The sequence below is a fragment of the Polyergus mexicanus genome, unplaced genomic scaffold (assembly GCF_030449975.1).
Source record: "Polyergus mexicanus isolate NDT 795.1 unplaced genomic scaffold, iyPolMexi1.0 SCAF_17, whole genome shotgun sequence".
NCBI classification, from domain to species: Eukaryota; Metazoa; Arthropoda; class Insecta; order Hymenoptera; family Formicidae; genus Polyergus; species Polyergus mexicanus.
The window spans coordinates 4,801,639-4,822,017 of record NW_027223337.1 but is presented as its reverse complement, the minus strand read 5'-3'; the positions used below and the strand labels follow the sequence as shown (position 1 = coordinate 4,822,017).

The 20,379-nt window shown below is 37.6% G+C and overlaps 2 protein-coding genes across 2 annotated transcripts in view; one reads left to right on the top strand and one right to left on the bottom strand.

The window, feature by feature from the left end:
- LOC138940775 (apoptosis-resistant E3 ubiquitin protein ligase 1) overlaps window positions 1–20,379 on the bottom strand; it is an 86,114-nt gene that overhangs the window by 58,340 nt on the left and 7,395 nt on the right. The window lies entirely within an intron of this gene.
- The window catches only part of LOC138940776 (serine protease inhibitor dipetalogastin), a 40,282-nt gene that overhangs the window by 13,072 nt on the left and 6,831 nt on the right, over window positions 1–20,379 (top strand). The window contains exon 2 of the mRNA XM_070309986.1: window positions 19,225–19,341. Coding sequence (XP_070166087.1) covers window positions 19,225–19,341 — 117 coding nt within the window. The remainder of the gene's footprint in view (window positions 1–19,224; window positions 19,342–20,379) is intronic.

Sequence of the window (20,379 nt, the reverse complement as noted above, 5' to 3'; positions counted from 1 at the left end):
AAATAACTCAAAAAGTACTTCATGAAAAAATACTTTATTATAGTGTTTTGGAAAGCTCTCGAGGTAAGCTACGAGAATATGTAATGAAAAATAGGAGGTTCCATTTCAAAAATTCAAAGTAATTTTGATATGACCTTGGCGGTGCTATTCAAGGTCATACTAATATTATTATATAATGCGCCACTTAGGGCTCTACAACTTTTGCATAAAACATTTTTCACGAAAATGCGTTGTTTCCTCAAAAAACTGCTGATAGGGGAGCTCTGTTACACCCTGTATATGGTATAAATCGAGATTTATATATTCCTCGCGGCATTATATCTCGAGATTGCTTGTTAGAAATGCAGAAGCGACAGGCTGCTCGAGAAATCGTACGGATGGGAAAGCTGACGGTAAGATTCTTAGGAAGAGAAACGAATGATTAATCATGGACCTTGCGTAATAACCCATTAGAGATTCTCGGTAGTTTGCGCAAACGACCGCGAGATAGTTTCCTCGGGCTAATAAAGCCGGCACAATCCTTCTCCTACAATCGGAAGACGATGGAAACTCTGACCTAGACTTTAAGTAGGTATGGAGGTAAGGTCGAGGTCAATTTCGTCACTCCCCTGTTGATGAGGCCACGAAACCTAACGCGATTAGATCCATCTCCGTCAAATCAAATTGGCGAAAAGCTTTCACTCGAGTCACATCGATGATCGCGTCTTTAAGATAGTCGACGACAAAATGACACTTAAACGATTTAACGATGAGAAAAAAAAAAACTACGCCTCTATTCGAACACATTTCTCTTTTCGAGATTGCTTGAGATCGAAATTGATAAAACCGTTAATGAATCCTGAAAGGCGATCGTGTATATAAAATGAAATTATCAATGACTTTCGCTTCGTTTCCATTTACGATGTAAATGTGTCGTTTTAAATGATCGAAGATCGCTGCCTTAAGCCATGTTAAACGTACGTAAAAGAGGTTACAGTTGAGATACGTTTTCTGTGGCAAAATAGTCATTAAACTAATCGACGACGACGCGTTCCATCTTTTCGCAGCAATTAATATCTCTACTAATTAGTCGCCGAGATCATCATCGTGAATCTAGAAACGATTTAATATTTACGTAGTCATCAGGGAGATTTCGTCTACTTAACAGTTATTTATAATGCTTTATCGTGGAATTGGGAAGGATGACTAATGATCTTGCAAAAATTGTGTATATCTCATTAAAAACTTGTTCGCGAGAAATAATATTAAGTAGATATTAGGTGTACAACTTTGCTTCCGCCGTTTTTTTTTCCGAAATTCGAGACTTTATTGTAAAAAACTGGTTATACATTTACGAATCAAAGTATTGTCCACTCCCAATGATCGTGCCAATTCTTTTTGACTTTGACTCGAGTCTTCATTAAGTAATGCCTCCAATTCTGCATCTTCGAAAACCTTCTCTCTTCCACCGCTATGCCGGTCTTCGACGTGAAAATTACCGTTCTTGAAGCGTTGAAACCACTCACGACACGTTCTTTCACTAATAGCGGCTTCACCATAAGTATTTGAGAGCATTCGATGAGCCTCAGCCGCAGATTTCTTCATATTGAAGCAGAAAATTAAAACCTCCCGCAAATGACGAGAATTTGGCTCGTAAACTGAAATTTTCAATCGAGAATAACTTTATGATGCAGACACAAATCGACTAATGTTTCTATGGGGTTATGTTGACAGATGCCCAAGTTTATCGTATGACGTCTATGATCTATTTATTTCGACCACTACTTACCGCTAAAGCCATCTATAGGAAAACGGCGGAAGCAAAGTTGTACACCTAATAGAATAGCAGAGAAGTGATATACATTATCCATAATTAATAATTATCATCAAGTTTATAGATTATCTTTAATGATACATAATACAATTTGCGGAAATAATTTATCATTTATTATAATGTTTCTCGGAGAATTAAATGCCGTTATGGGAGAAAATGAGCAGTAACAGAAAGCCGCTACAATATTATATCATTATACTCTGTTATTGCTGTCTATTATTAGCGATCAGAACCGACAGAAACTACGCGCACATGGTATCGAACATGCAAATTAGTTACGGTCGACAAAAAATGGGCAAAGTTCAACAGTAGGCAGATCTTGCTCCATCGCAATAAACAATAATCAGGCTTCCTTCTGGATAATTCAACTTTTCGTTAAATATATTTCCTCGTACGATTCCAATTATTTAATACACTTTAATTTATTACATGATTTCTTTAAATATACATGTAACACGTACTCAATATTTGTGAATTACGCGGATTTGTATCCTTCTCGTTGGTGTTCAACACGAGTTAGACCTATAACTTTCAAAGAGGAAATTTATCTTCAAGCAAAATCATTGATGAATTCCAGCGGAGATCTCACGGTACGAGTGCGTTTTACGTCAGAGCAAATGCAACAAGCAATAACTTTGATGCTTCGTCTATCTCTCCGAAAATTTATGACGTAATATATATTTCTTTGCGAACGTGAAGCTACGCATACGAGAGACGAGAGTAAAATACGTGACGTGAAACTAGTATAGCGGTAATAAAATAATCTATTTAGTGTCCGGACCGATCGATCCGAATTCTAAGAAATAATAAACGAATTGAATTCGAAAACCGGATTTTAACCGAGATTCAAACTGATTCATAAGAGTTGCCATTTCATAATTCGATAATTAATTTGTCTTTTAATTTGTAATTTATAATTAGCCTGCGCGATTAAAAATACGCGCATGCACAAGCATTATTGAAATTTATCTTACTAGTCGCAAATGCAATAACCAGCTGCGATGCAATTTCGCCGTCCATAAGTCTCGACAGTAAAACGGACAGGAAGGGATTACATCTCCTTCGTTGCTACATGACTCACAATCAGTGATGCGTCTTTATCCGTAGTTATAATGCACCTATTGCATTAGCGTAAAGCGTATCCGAGATTCTTAAATATTATCATAAACAATTACAATACTATAATACGATCTTGAAAATTTCGCGATATTTGGCTAAGGAAATGAAAAATGATTGCGATATGAAATTTTTTAATTTACATAAAGATATTTTCTTGACGAGAATAAATTAATTTAGCGGCAGATTTAATTCTATTCAAACGTTTCTGTAGTAGTATTGGTTTAAAAGTATTCCACCTCGTCTTTCCCTTCTCTTTTCATTCATTTAGATTTATTTAGATTCTTACGATTCGCTCAGAATTGTGATCTCTCATTAAGAATTCGTAGCGAAAGATCCAAAGAATCCGTCAGACAGTTTATCGAAATACACCTCTGCACAATAACATTTTCCACATAGCTATCGTCGTGTACTCCCGTTATTCAAATTCGTTCGAAGGAATGTCTGGGAACCAATGCACTGAGAGAGCCATTTCGTTAAATAAAACAAAATTATTTGATTGAACCATTTTGTTGACCGAACATGTAATTTGGTTTTATTTAATAAAAATTGTGTTACTGGAAAGAAGTTAAATGTTACACTATCAAACTATTTTCTTTGTATGGAATTGTTTATCTGAATAAAATTTTATTGTTGCGATAACAAACTCATCCATCTCATCGCGTCCTAAATAATTGTATTTGTTACTTGAACTAAATCGTTTAGTCGAATATCATAAGCTATTTTGCGCGTTCATGTGTCACTGCGCAGTCAATTGTTATGCAGCGTAGTGTGATGTGCAGTACGCAGTGCACCTTCAATCATGGCGGATTCATCTGTCCGGCAAATACTGATCAGTTTCTCATTAACGACGAGAGAATTGAAAAGATGGAGAATATAATCTATATATCTTTTTCTTATCGTATCACAAGAGACAACTATCAAGTAAATTTCTTGTTGAATATGGATAAACTTTGGTTGATGTAACAAAAGCAAATGTAACCGCAGTTGGAAAATTTGGTAATACTAACACACAAATGTGATTCAGTGAACAAAATTAAAATAAAAAACAATCAAAAATTTGATTTTATACAATTAATAATTTTGTTCACTGAACCAAATTTGTGTGTTAGTATTATCAAATTTTCCAACTAAATTTTGTTGTTGTATTAATTAAAGGATTTGTTTGCCCGTATCCAAAAAAAAGATTCAGTTAATTCAAAGAAATTTTATTTCATTCAACAAAATGGGTCTCTCAGTGTGTGTGCCATTTACCAGAATAAGTGTTCTTTCGACGAATAATTTCTTCCGTGCCGAAATGAAAATATAATTTTTTTTCGTGTTCGTAGATATCGTATACGTATACGAAAACGATTGAGAATTCGCAATTTAACATGCACTTTGTTGCCTCCGCCGTCGCGCCTATTCTTTTACCGCTGTCATCCCAAACCAGTCAATTAATATACGCGTTGAATACTTCCGGAGTAACTCGAGATTACCTTCTACGCGGCGTGCGAGGCGCGAAAACTTCGCAGCCCTTCTTCCGCTCGTGTAACAGCGTGAGGTATAATATACCTTCGTGCAATATGACGATAAATTCTCAACCAACCGTACACCATTGGAGATATTGTATATATCGTTTCGTGTTAAGCGCCCGAGGTTTTAATCCCTCCGGTGCTGATCGAAAGTATACGAGAGATGAGTGGATACACAAATGCATTATCAGAGTTCGCGATTGGATTATGAAAACCAAGGTCTCTTATACATCTATCATTTACGGCGCAATTTTCACACGTAAAAATTCTTCATTATTTTCTAAATATAAAATATAAACTTTTGTCCAACTTTGCTGACAAGTGCGATTCCATAATAAGCGATTCACTTTCCGCAGGAAAACACATGAATAAAAAAGCGTCCCATTTGCGTTTCGCGTTAAGAGCAGCAACAAAATAAGCGCGCGCAGCGTCATTATCTTGCAAATATCCAGAATTAATCACATTGTGGTATTATAATTCTACCGACAAACCAGCACGGTGAACAATAAGCTGGAAACTGTCACGCGGTGTCACACTTTCATAGAAAGTAGAACTCTATGGAAATGCTAATGTACTGAAATTCAACTGCGCTGAAACGGATTATCTCCAGCTACAATCTCTTATCTCAAATATAATCTCAACATTTTAATATTTCTGCCTGACAATGTTAATACCCTAGATTCCCAGATTCCTAGATATAAATAGTTATGCAGTCGCAGCGCATAGAATAATTTAATTTCGCGATTTTTATCGCTTGTAAATACTATATACTATTAATTCCACACGCGCGCGTTTTTTTTTTTTTATAAAAGTCAGTTATACAAAAGAAACATTTTCCTTATATACGAAGGATCACGAGAGAAATTGATCACGAAAATGCTTTCGGACGACATAACGACTAGTACGATAGTGGAATACTCGATCACCGATTAAAATTATCGCGCATCCCGCTCAAGCCGGGTGATATAATCAGATGCCGCAAGTTGTGACGTCAGGACGCACGTACATTGCGTTCTGCGCGGTGGGCGATCGTGCGCATAAAAAGGTGCGAATGTGCGTGCCGCAATTTTCCTCGCCGATGAGAAAAAGGTGGCTGGTTAAGGACAGAGAGAAGGAAGTAGCGCGACGCATCTCGTCGTCGTTGTAGCGACCGGTCGAAGGTTTCTCCGATGTAACGGGTTGGAATCGCTCGGACACATGTATACACGCGCGAACACGTGCACGTAGACACGTGTGTTGAAAAAGACCGCTTCGCGATCCGAGGAGGCAGTTTTTTCGCCCCAGTACTCCACTTACGACTCCGACCGCTTAAATCAAGACTTGATCGTCGTATGCGCCGATATACTATGTGCACGATGGCACACATATCGACGCCGCTTCTCCTGCTCGACGATCTTTACGTATATCTATCTCCGTGTACGTCCCTTGCGTACAGGGATAGCCGGGATAAAAGCAGATGTAAGTGGGACGAGAGTGGCTCTCGAGAGCACGCGCGCCACGAAAGGGGGTCGCGCACGGCGGGCGTAATTAACGGCGGCCCTTGCTCTCGTTCGATCGTATTCGTTACGCAAATGGCGTATTCATGGCTTCCGATTAACGGGCTTTTCGTTTTTACGAGTCGAAGTGCGCGACACAGAACTTGCTGCTATTTCTTTTTTGTAATTTTTTCATAAGTTTTTTGAGAGCATAGATCTAATAGCGAACGTTGAGTTTAGAACTTTGTACGAGTAAACGGCTTCTCTTTTCACCGTACAAATCGAGGAACCTGCTGTAAATAAATTACAACGGAGAGAGCGCGGTAAATTAGCATTTTCAAGTCTCCTGTCAGGGGACCAAGCGGTAACGAATTCCACGCGATACCCTGACATCTGTTTTCCTGGAATCCAGGATTTCTTTGGACACTGGTCAGGTCGTGCTTGTTCGTCGTACGACGAGGCGTGAATATCAGACGTAATTGGCAAGGAAAACATGCACATTTCACGCGTCAACGTCGTCCAATTTTATTTTAAACACGGAGATTGTAATCAATGAGTTACGAAATTACTTATCATATTCGATCGTTACAATTTCTAATATACTAAACAGAGGAGTATTATTAGAAGCGACGCATAAATTTGCGGAATCTATTACGGCAAGATGAATATAGTATTAACATCGCGAATATCGGCGTACATGTCCGTATCGTATGTTCGATCGAAAGCAAATTAATATACGCGTAGGTTGTCAAGTCGTATTTAACGTCTGCAAAATAGTTATCTATGCATCTTGTTCGAACAAAATCATTTTTCGATTAACGTATGCAGATGATTCCCGTGAACGTGCGATTCAGTCACGTTAAGTTTAATCGTGTACGGCAATGAATAATTTTATTTCCACGCGAATGCCTTGCTGAAGGTTTATCTGTCGCTTCTTTTATTCCCCGCATGCGACGCCCTTTTTCATCGCGTAGAAATAGAGAAAATACCGTCGCGACAGAGAGAGCGAGAAGGATAGATAGACAGATAGATAAATAGAGAAAGAGAGAAAATACATGGATCGCGTAGGGCGCGCGTTCCTTTATCCTCGCACGCGAGTGTCCAGTCGGCCATGTCCCGTGATTTAATTAGTTTTTTGTCATGCTTTGAAATACGATAGCGACTCGTATACAGTTATAACAGATCATGGCAAACCGGTACTGCCGCCGATCAATGTGTATTCGTGACCTCCCGTTTCTATCTCAAAATTCTATTGGTCGGAAAGCTACGATATTCTTTTAACTCGCTTCAAATTGTATTGTCATTCTGTGATATAATCTATTAAGACTCACATCGTTGATTTAACGATTAATCTCATGACAATATCTAATTTATAAGTCTATAATAAATGATAAAAAAACAAAGTTTTTTTCAAAGTTCTTTATACATTTCGAACATTTTTTCTAAGCGTGCGAAAAATATAATTTAATCTAATTTAAGTTTCTTTTAAATGTACCATATAATATTGCGAAATAATAATTATATGCACTGAGAGACCCATCTCGTTAAAAAAAAACGAATTTATTTGGTTGAACTATTTTGTTGACTGAACATGTAATTTGGTTTTATTTAATAAAAATTATGTTCCTGGAAAGAAGTTAAATGTTACACTATCAAACTATTTTCTTTGCATGGAATTGTTTATCTGAATAAAATTTGATTGTTGCGATAACAAACTCATCCATCTCATCGCGTTCTAAATAATTTGTATTTTATATATGGAATGTATTTATTATACTTGAACTAAATCATTTAGTTGAATATCATAAGCTATTTTGCGCATTTATGTGTCACTGTGCAGTCAATTGTTATGAGGTGTAGTGTGATGTGCAGTATGCAGTGCATCTTCGATCATGGCGGATTCATGTGTCCGGGAAATACTGATTAGTCTCTCGTTAACGACGAGAGAATTGAAAAGATGGAGAATACAATCTATATATCTTTTTCTTATCATATCACAAGAGACAACTATCAAGTAAATTTCTTGTTGAATATGGATAAACTTTGATTGATGTAACTAAAGCAAATGTAACCGCAGTTGGAAAATTTGGTAATACTAGCACACAGATGCGATTCAGTGAACAAAATTAAAATAAAGAACAACCAAAAATTTAATTTTATACAATTAACAATTTTGTTCACTGAAACAAATTTGTGTGTTGGTATTACCAAATTTTCCTACTAAACTTTTTGTTGTATTAATTAAAGGATTTGTTTGTCCATATCCAAACCAGAGATTTAGTTGATTCAAACAAATTTTATATCATTCGACAAAATGGATCTCTCAATGTGTGCGCATAATCAGCCATATTTAAATTTATAAAATAAAAGTATTAGTTGTGGAGAAAAGAAATAGTTGAGAAATATCACGAGAATGATTCAGCCAATCGCGCAAGCGAAGATTCGATATCTCGCCGTATTGTACATGAATCAACATCGCTATCCTTATCGCAAAATCGTAACACTCGATGTATATTTCAAAGCCACCGAGGAATCGATGCCTTTGATCTATCTCTGCTAAAAGCGATGCAGCTGGCAGCTCTCGTCATATGCGACCAAGTATCGATAAATCATTCGAGCGCTGCCGCATGCCATCGGCATTTCGAGCAATCTAGCTTTGAGACCTCCTTAAAGGCTGGTTTCTCTACGAATCGCGTGAGAGGGACAATATCGAGAGTTATGAGGAAGCTGAGAGATCGTTTCGCCGAGATACCAGAGAAATGCCAATGATAAAAGTCGGAGAGCTCGATCTTGCAAGCGAACCGATACCGAAATGCGTTTTCATCGATCACTTTATACAAAATGGATCATCGCACGGGGAATATTTTCATCTCGATAAATCCAACTTCAAAAATAACTTTCTACATAGTCGTACTGTCAAGTATTCATACAGTCAATTATTATATTCTAGAATTTGCCTACTTTTTTAATACAAATATTACATTTTTGAAGCGCCATTTGTGTAGAAAAAAAAAATCATGTTATAGCTAATATCTGGCCATGAAATTTTGAAAAAAATATTATTACTTAATTATTGACAAGTAAATGGCAGAAAAATTTTGATTAGAAAAACTGGGTGATTTTTAGGCACTGGCCAGTTTTTCCCAGAAACTTTTCCACTCGGAATATTTTATCCAACGAATCTCAAGAGTACGAGATTTATAATTCAAAATTATTTAAATTAAAAATAAAAATTTACACATTTGTACACTTCATCGTTACATAAATGCCGAGTGCAGCTATGTTTTATTTTCGAGTCTCTCGGAAGTACAATAATATAATTTCGTCGAAATATAATTACATCGTAACCCGTGCGAGGAGACGAGGTCGAGGTCTCGTTAATGCAACACACCGTACGGATGTGTTACGGGGCAATGCTATGAGGAAGATGAGATCGTTTCGCGGCGATAAAGAAACCCAACAGGACCCGGTCGAGATGATTGGGTTCGATCCAATGTGCTTGCCGTGCGAGAGCGCAAACTCGCTGCGATTTTCACGCTATCGACTTCAAACGATTTACAGGACGTCCTCGCACAGAACGGACGTTATCGAATTGCGTTTCGAGGACGCATAATTACGCCAAGACACAACCAACGATAGGTATCGGGATCATAAACGGAAGTTGCGATGATGCGACTTCAACAATAAGTCGCATCTCCAGATCGATCGTGCAAACGTCAATATATCGGAGAGAGAGAGAGAGAGAAAGAGAGATGCAGGTGGTCTGTTCACTAACAAAAGTTCCAATTAAGTGATAGATGAGAGTGCACGGATTTTTTAAGCAGAATTATATACGAGAGAGTAATAAGTTATAATAACCGAAAAATACGGAGTAAGTCTGTAATTTTATATTTATCATAGACAGAATTTTATTAAAATAGCTCTATAATATAAAAAAAAAAATTATATATTATTTTTCAAGTACATCTACTTTCTACGGTCGATCTGCAGCGTTGATTTTTAAATTAACACTTTATACTTATTGTTAGATGACGGATTTTTAATTTTGTATTATTTACATATGTGCGAGAACGTACTACGAAATTTCGTTAGTAAAATGTAAACTGGAACGATATAAATGTCCGAGTATCAATATCGAGATTTATTTGTGACACAGTTGTTTATATATTATGAGACTATATAATGTCTACATTAACGAGAAATTGCCGTTTGCACGCTTTTCGCGCGAATATTTATGTGCAACTGAATCCGCACACATTATCGTAACTGATATTATCGTAAACCGGTTATAGTATAACTGATATACTATCGTGAGCATCATCGAATCACCGCACGATCGATTAAGATTGTTTTATCGTCGCGAGAGTCTGTAAATAAAGTCCGTAAATAAAGTAAGAAACTGATATGGCAATTGATATATGATGCTGAAAAATGGCGTTTTATTTATGTAAAATATTTTAAATATTAATAGAATAGATTTTTAAATTTTAAAAAAATTAATGTAAAAAGCAGGCACACCGATGAGAGACTCATTTCGTTAAATAAAACAAAATTATTTGATTGAACCATTTTGTTGACTGAACATGTAATTTGGTTTTATTTAATAAAAATTATTTTACTGGAAAGAAGTTAAATGTTACACTAACTATTTTGTTTCCATGGAGTTGTTTATCCGAATAAAATTTTATTGTTGCGATAACAAACTCATCCATCTCATCGCGTTCTAAATAATTGTATATTTGTTACTTGAACTAATATCCGTATTCATAGTCCGTCCTTGAGGAATAAGGATTCCTTGTTCCTCGTTCCACGTTTCATAAACTTTCCTTGACCGAACAAGGAATCTTATTGGCTCCCTTATCTCAAGGAAGGTCACGAGCTTCCTTGAGGAATGATGCAACCTTTTTAGCAGACGATACGCAGAATATAACCAAATATATATATATATATATATATATATATATATATATATATATATATATATATATAACCTCCAAAAGTTAGTTTCGTTACATTTGTGGTTTTGTGGTTATTTGTTGTCGCGCTCTCAAACTGAAAGTGTATAAAGGAAAAAGGGATAATGGACAATGGATTTTTTAATGATTCTGACGATGGATTTGAAGACGAAAATCCAGCGAATCGAATTCTGTGGCGGATTCCGAAAAGATACATTCGCGATTGGGAAAATCCCGTGGAATTTTTTGAAGATACGAAAAAGTTTTCATATGTATTATATGAAATTAGTATTTGTTATACTTGAACTAAATCGTTTAGTTGAATATCATAAGCTATTTTGCGCATTCATGTGTCATTGCGCAGTCAATTGTTATGCAGTGTAGTGTGATGTGCAGTCTGCAGTGCACCTTCAATCATGGCGGATTCATCTGTCCGGCAAATACTGATCAGTCTCTCGTTAACGACGAGAGAATTGAAAAGATGGAGAATATAATCTATATATCTTTTTCTTATCGTATCACAAGAGACAACTGTCAAGTAAATTTCTTGTTGAATATGGATAAACTTTGGTTGATGTAACCAAAGCAAATGTAACTGCAGTTGGAAAATTTGGTAATTCTAACACACAGATGTGATTCAGTGAACGAAATTAAAATAAGAAAACAATTAAAAATTTGATTTTACACAATTAATAAATTTGTTCACTGAACCAAATTTGTGTGTTAGTATTATCAAATTTTCCAACTAAATTTTTTTGTTGTATTAACTAAAGGATTTGTTTGCCCATATACAAACAAGAGATTTAGTTGTTTCAAACAAATTTTATTTCATTCAACAAAATGGGTCTCTCAGTGCATTGCAAAATAATGGAAAGACAATAATCTCTCCGGATATATTCGCGCGCGTTTCTCGCGCGGAAACGAAAAAGAAAATGTTTCGTGCGTTTTCTAGTTGATTTTGACGGATTTATGGGCGTTTTGTATAGATACTGCAATTCGACATTCGAGAAACAACATCATCAATCAATGTAATAGCATGTGAAAAGCTTGTACGTATCAGCGTTTCGTATCGTATTCAACAACGATACCGTCGCGAGCAATTGAATAATTTATACCAAGCCCGTTTTACTCCCCGCGCATGTATAAAGTAACCGCAAAGAAGCGATCCATTGCGCCGCAAGGAACTTTCTCGCATCGCGCAGTAACAGAGATTGCAAGCTAACGCGCCTCCCGAGTGGACAGCGCAACGTTAAGAATTACTTAACAAGATAGCATAGCGATAATTTCGACTACGCGATCCACGTTGCCGTCGTCGTCGGCAGGGAACGTTTAACCAAACGATTATCTTGTCACGTCGGTTGTTTAATAATCGTAAAGCCTCGACGACTCGATGCGGCGAAAGTTGATTTCTCCAACCGACGGATTTAACTTCCTCTCGAAATGGCCTCGCCGGGTTTATCCCTGCGGGATAACGGTACACGGTCGCGGGGCACGCCTGGTGCCTTGTAAGAGAGTGCGTCGTTGAAAAAATGCTAAAATCTATTTAGCCGCGGCTGTTCGGTTTGCCAAGAGGCACAACAAGTGCTTCCTCTAATTTGTCACGCGTCTTAACGAGCATTCGTTAGGTACGAGGGATTCTCGAGCGAGGAGAGAATCGTGAGAGAGGAGGCTAAACATACTACACATAACTCCGGCACGAGCCGCGTAATATGCGCGATCGTTCCACCATCAATTACCAGCAAACCGGCGTGATGGTTCGTCCAGGTCTTGCCGAGTCTCACTTCTATTTCTGGTTTCCGCGACGCGACCACCGAGGTTCATCCATCATGCGCGCGCGAGACAACCGATTTTCCTCGATCCTTATTCCAAGTGAAAAGAGATTGGACGAGAAAGACAATTAAACGATAAAGAGAGAAGGAGTAGTAGGGAGGGGGGGGGGGGAAGGAAAGTAATACCGCGTATCGCTTAATGAAATCGATCAAGAAATGTACCGTAGCCGCGGCATATTCGTATATCGTGAAACCGTTCCGGTTCGTTAAACCGATCTTTATTTCAGCCATCTTTATCGATCTCGCGAGAGATTCTAACCCGCGTCCTCGTCTACCCGTTCCTACTTCGGGCTCTCGTTTCGAGGACAAAAATCCAAAGAGCAGCATCCAACACCGCGACGATCGCCGCCGCATCCTTGCCACGGTTCACCGACCCGCATACGCCTTCCTCTCTCTCGTCCCTTACCGCTTCCTCATCCTCATCCTCATCCTCCTTCCCCTCCGCCTCTCTCCTTTTCCTACCCTACCCGGGCGCATTCATTGTGCATCGCGTACCGCGTGCATGCACGCGCGCGACCCGCAGTTTCTGCGGTCGTATAATTCGATCTGCATTGTTCGCCAATTACCGATCGCCGCTTACTCCAGACGTCGCTTATTGGCATAATTGATTCATTTAATCATGCTAGGAGAAGGGGAGAGAAGGGGAGGGAGGGACGCGATAACCACTTGTTCATCGTCCGCGAACGGACCCTCGATCGAATTTTTTTCAGCGGGAAAAGAAATACATCACGCCGTTTACTGCTAAATACGATATGCGAATTTAACGCGAATTGTTATACGGGGTGTCCCCAATTTAAATGGCAAAATTTCAGGAGCGTATAGGGGATCGAAAAGCTAAGACAGAAAGTCCTTTAGATGTTTGCTCGTTCTTGCTCCATTTTGGAGAAAATTACAAAAAAAAAGAAACAAAACAATTTTTCGTTTTTTTTACTTATTTATTTATGTTATCATCTATTTAATGCAGATATTGTTCAAAATGTTGCCCTCTTGCAGCAATGCAAGCATTACATCTAGCACTGATCTCATTAATTGCAGCTAAACATTGTTCTTGTGATATTTGGCGCGCTGCATCTATGATTCGGTCTCTTAATTGCTCCCTTGAATTGATTGGCACCGTAAAGGATAACATCAAGTGTTTACATATGTAAGGAATCTTGAAGCGGAAATTTTATTCGATGTCAATCGACTCAAGAGAGCAACTGACAATGAGAGATTGAATTTTTGCGATTTTCTCTAAAATGGAGCAAAAACGAGTAAACCTCTAAAGGACTTCTCGTCTTAATTTTTCGATCCCCTACATGCTCTTGAAGTTTTGCTATTTAAATAGGGAACACCCTGTATAATGCGCAAATTTTTTTCAATTTTTCAATATGCTTCTCGTACTGTGTCATGGGAAATAATAACAGTTCGAGATCCTTATAGCTTTCATTCATTCCGATTGATTAAGATACCGTGCGTTAAGAAGAGAGCATTTTATAAAATGATCCGCTAATTAATTAAAATGATCCCCGCGTATTAATCTATTTTTGTAATCTTATCTACAAGAGCGTACCGCTACAGCGATCAATTAGCATATTAAACTGATGTGCAAATATAATAACGTCAACGAAACGAATGATAAAATGCAATTTATAGTTTGTATAATTTATTTATACTTGGTTATAGTCGCTAGTTGAAATTAATTAATTATCTCCAATATAATTCTTCTTGATGGTTAAGTAATCCAATCTTTTTCAATTTAACCCATTTTTCCTCGCGAAACTTTGCCCTTTCCCGTAACAATTATCGCAGGGAAAAGAGGTAAATAATGAAAAATTTAATCGCCTATGAAAATCACAGGCGATTTTCACAGGCAATTATCGTTTCGCGTGAGGAGTACGCGAGGAACGTAACGTCATTTTAAGTTCATTAGGCGTGCGAAATACCCCACGATACCAGAGTCCGCTCCTTTTCGATTATTATCCCGTTCATATATGGCGGAAATGATGAAGGGAGGTAAGCGCGGTACATTCAGAGCGACGTAATTAAAAAGACGAATGATCGATATGTAGAGCGGGTTATAGGCCAGCGAGGTGCGATAGATTCTGTTAGGGTTGCACGAGACCCAAGACAAGACAATATTCGCAAAAATATTGTATTGGTCTTGAAAATTTTAATCTTGTCTTGGTCTTGAGAGGATTTTTGTATCAAAGATCTTGTCTTGCCTTGAGTTTTATTAACAGTTTTTATTTAACACTAAATTATTTGTCAGCTTGATAAAAAACAGAAAATAGTAAGTACCAGGTATATAAATATGAAACCGGAATTTTTGTATAGAAAATACACGTTTATTGTATGAAAATGATAAAAAATATTTTATTCCAAGTATTGCCCATTGCTAGCTATACATTTTTCCCATCTCTCTGACAATTTGTGGATGCCATGCCAAAAAAACTGTTGCTCCTTTGAGGCAAACCAGTCATCGAGCCATTTTCGTACATTTTCGTAAGAAGTGAAGTGCTGCTCAGCAAGTGCGTATCCCATCGATGCAAATAAGTAGTAATCGGATGGAGCCAAGTCTGATGAGTAAGCCGCATGCGAAAGTATTTCCCAACTAAACGCCTCAATCGTTTCCTTGACCGGTTTTGCTGTGTGTGATGGTGCATTATCATGAAGCAAAATCACTTTGTGTTGCCTTTTTTGATATTCTAGTCGTTTTTCACGCAAAGCTTGATTCAAATCGAGTTGTTGTTGCGTTTGAGCGTCATCCTCATCCAACAATGTTTGCAATTCGCTGTCTTCAAACTTTTTCGGTGGTTTTCCACGTTCTTCGTTTCTCACGTCAAAATCGCCACTTTTGAATTTTTTAAACCACTCAAAACACTGTAATTTACCAAAAGCATGCTCACCGTAAGCTTCGACAAGCATTCGATGCGATTCTGCAGCAGTTTTCTTCAAATGGTAACAGAAAATCAATGCTGTCCGCAAATCGTAGTTTCCAGGCACAAAATTCGACATGTTCAACGCTATTAAAAACTATGCTGTTGTATGAAACTTGTATTGTTGTGAGTTGAAAATCTTTATCAGATGTCAAAACAAGAAAATGGCGCCAATGACGAGGGTTGACGGTAACTACATTGATAGCTAGGGCCAGCTATGGGCAAATTCCGGTTTCATATTTATATACCTGGTATATCTGATTTCTTCTGTTATCCGAAGCGCCGAGCACGATTTTCGTTTGTTCTTTACTGCGTATGCTCACGTCTCGATTGTGCAGACGCAGTCTAAAAACTAAACCAAGTTCTTCCGCTGAACATGCAAACATTTCCGAAAGTGATAATGAAAGTTCGGAAGTAAGTGCAGTTAAACAATGCGCATAGAAAACTTATTTTAAGTGTGAAACAAGAAACAATGAAGAAATCGGCGTAAGTTTATTATGTCAAAAAGAAAATGTGACTAAAGAAATAAAAATGAAAAATAGTAACACTACTGGATTAAAAAAACATTTGGAGGAAGATCATAAAAAAGTATATGAAGATTTATTTGGATTAAAAGCAATGAAAAATAAAATATTGTCAGAAAAACAAAAAGCGATAGATATATTTTTAAACGTAAGTATTGAAATTAAACTTTATAAATTAAGTAATATATATGTAATTAATTTGCGCTATTTTTACGTCACATTAAAGTGTGTAATGATAATGATGCGCAGGCTGTTTAAATTTAAATTTTTTAAAGTTTTTAAATTTATAAATGTTCTTATTTACTAACAATAAATAAAACTTTTTGTCTTTCTTGCCTCTCTATTTCCATATTAATTAAAATCTCCGTTCAGAGATCGGGAACAGTTAGATAACTTTTTTTAAAAACCAAGACTTCTCGATAAGATCAAGAATCTTGATAATTTGTTTTGGTATTGTCTTGATAATTAATTTAAAATCTTGTCTTGATTTTGTCTTGAAATTCAAGACTAGATCAAGACAAGACCAAAACTAGTCTTGGTATCTCGTGCAACCCTAGATTCTGTACAATCGGGAAAACGATCGCAGTTTAACACTTTCAGTTTTTTTTGAGTGGGATTGAATCTCTTCAATCCCGAGCAATTCAATTTAGATATCGCGCGTGTTGATGAAACGACTAATGAATATGCAATATGAATATACAGCGACCGCCAGTCATTAAGCGGCGTCGGCTAATCGATAAATCGTAATCAGCGTAATTACGGCTTCTTCGACAAAATCTGCTTCGTCTGCGTAACGTCTCGATTTCTCACAAAAAGCGAGATTTTTTTTTTTTTTTTTTACCATTACACTCGATCGAAAGAAAGGGAAAAAATGTCATTCGCTTCCCTCGGTCGGGAAGGTGCCGGTTAAGTTTTCGCGCTTAAATACAGCCAGTTTCTTTTAAACGGATTTGCCAGTTTGCCGCTCCGACTACGAGATGCAATTTGCAACTTTAATAAATAACTCGCATTAACTCGCTACGATTGGATGAGACGAGAGTCTCATATAATCGTTATATACGAGAGTATATAATGTAAGACGCGCCTCTCTCCGATGCGTTTCGCCGATATTCGATCGAAACGTATGGCGACCGCGCCCTCCGACACCCGATGCCATCCCTAACTGTATATACAGTCCGATTTTATAATTTGTTATATATTACATACGATCCGGTATGGAACGAGCGGCGTAAATCCCGTATGCTGTTGACCCGACGCGCGCTGGACCGAGACCGGCGGCTGCGGCGGCTCGCGGACCCGCACGGACGGCAGGTATTCTCGGACGGTCAACCGGAAGTAATTAAGGTTTCGACAGAGAATCTCCTTGCGGATAAACCTATGGCATGGCCAAAAAGAGCGACGTCGAGAGAGACCTTCGTCGGGGAAATTAACGTTACATCGCGCACTTCGTCTCCTACCGTCTCTTCCTCTCTCTTTCTCTTACACTGCTCGATCTTAAGTATTACCTCAATATGGCCTCTACGTATCTCAGCGTCCGTGCAAAATACCCCGTTAACGATTTAATATACCGCTTCGCATCCATCACTTACTATAATATCGCGAAAGGTACGATGCAGGTATCCTATAGTCATGTGTAGGCAGCAACCCTTTACTTCTCGTAAACCGTTCGCGATCGTGCGAGTAATATCCCGGCTTTCGACAATTTCCGAGCGATTATACGAGGCAAATCAATTAGTATAAAAAAATAATTGTTTTTAAGAAAATTATTTACAATGTATTTTTTTAAACAATTATTTGTTTTTTTTTTTTTTTTTTTTTTTTTTTTTTGCACTAATTGATTTGCCCCATTATTCTGTATATAAATGTATTACGATAAGATTATCGAAAACTGAATATTTTATTTTTGATATCAAAATATGTCAGATTAAAATATAAAATAACTCAAAAAGTACTCGATGAAAAAATACTTTATTATAGTGTTTTGGAAAACTCTCGAGGTAAGCTGCAAGAATATGTAATGAAAAATAGGGGGTTTCGTTTAAAAAATACAATGTGATTTTTATATGACCTTGACGATGCTATTCAAGGTCATATTAATATTATTATATAATGCGCCACTTAGTGCTCTGCAACTTTTGCATGAAACATTTTTCACGAAAATGCGTTGTTTCCTCAAAAAAACAGCCGATACGGACGCTCTGTTACACCCTGTATATCTGGCTGTAAAACCTCCCGATCGGAAAGTATTTTCGCCCGCAAGTATCGCGTCGCATAAACGTATACACGCGCGATATAAACAATCTTCGAGTGATCGTGTTTGATATAACCTGGTCTAACAATAAGAATATATATCGCATCGTAAATGCGTAATGCATTTCATAAACCTCATGTCGTGATTAGCTCGCCGCGTGATTCCCTATCACAGATCTATCTTATCGCGTGTTAAACATTTCCGCGATACGCCGGGCCGGGCGCGCGCATCTTCCTTTTTTGCGAGCATTTAATTATTTAATCGACTTCCTACATTCAATGGACAGCAATATCCTGGGATATTTGAGCGATGGTTTCGTTGAAAGAGATCCCGGTACAAGAGATAACTCCGGTTATAATTCCGTACTTCGTTTAAAAAACGCGCGCGCCCATATGACTCACTTCCTCCACTCTCTTAGGTAGGTATTTCTTTTCTTTTTTTTGCCGCTAATTTTACTTCCTTCACCTATATCGTGCGTTATATATACATATGCGCAAGTACTATTATTGCAATTATGTCATTACAATAATGGGTGCTCGTAACAAAACGAAGCGACTAACAGTAAACGTTATTACACCTCTTTCTTTCTCTTTTAACCAGAGTACCGTTGACGCTTAAACTTCACTTTTCTAACAGTACTCGGACCAATCGAACGCATCTATTTATAATAAATGAGAGAATATTCAATTTATTGAAGGAATAGTAAACACGCGTATTCCATGATTGTAAGAATACGACATCATTACGATAATTGATTATCGATTATCGCGTATTTACACAATTATCGTTAATGTGTATTTATTATTTAAATCATTAATTTTTCACGCAGATTACGCATTCGGTGCGTGTCCCAGAGTATGTCCACCGAGCGGCGAACCCGTTTGCGGCAGCGATGGTGTCATATACGCGTCGCAGTGTGAAATGCGGAAGAAGATGTGCGGAAAAGGTAAGAGGTGCTTTTAATTACAATAATTATTATTATTACAGTACACCACGCACCGTAACACTGTATACGTGTGCATCGGTTCGCTCGTCGCGAGATTACGATCTCTCCTTCTTCTTTTCTTTTTTCCGAGAGACTCACGTGGAGACATATATCAACTCCGTATGATTTCGTTATCCCGTTTTGTATATTAGCCCCCGACCGTAAAAGAATAGCGCGCGAATCCATCAGTAGCGGTTTATCGAGAGGCACCCTGAGAGACCCATTTCGTTAAATAAAACAAAATTATTTGGTTGAACCATTTTGTTGACTGAACATGTAATTTGGTTTTATTTAATAAAAATTATGTTACTGGGAAAGAAGTTAAATGTTACACTAACAAACAATTTTCTTTGCATGGAGTTGTTTATCCGAATAAAATTTTATTGTTGCGATAACAAACTCATCCATCTCATCGCGTTCTAAATAATTGTATTTGTTGCTTGAACTAAATCGTTTAGTCGAATATCATAAGCTATTTTGCGCGTTCATGTGTCACTGCGCAGTCAATTGTTATGCAGCATAGTGTGATGTGCGGTACGCAGTGCATCTTCGATCATGGCGGATTCATCTGTCCGGCAAATACTGATCAGTCTCTCGTTAACGACGAGAGAATTGAAAAGATGGAGAATATAATCTATATATCTTTTTCTTGTCGTATCACAAGAGACAACTGTCAAGTAAATTTCTTGTTGAATATGGATAAACTTTGGTTGATGTAACTAATACCCGTATTCATAGTCCTTCCTTATTTTAAGGACGGAGGAAGCCTCCATGAAGGATTCCTTGAATCTGCAAGGCCACCTTGTTTCATAGATGGATCTCGAGTCTCCCTTTCAGAAGAAAGGAATATTTTAGGGATTTTTAGTGACCGACTGGAGGCAGCACCGTTTTATGCTGCCTGCGACTAATTTCATATAATACATATGAAAACTTTTTCGTATCTTCAAAAAATTCCACGGGATTTTCCCAATCGCGAATGTATCTTTTCGGAATCCGCCA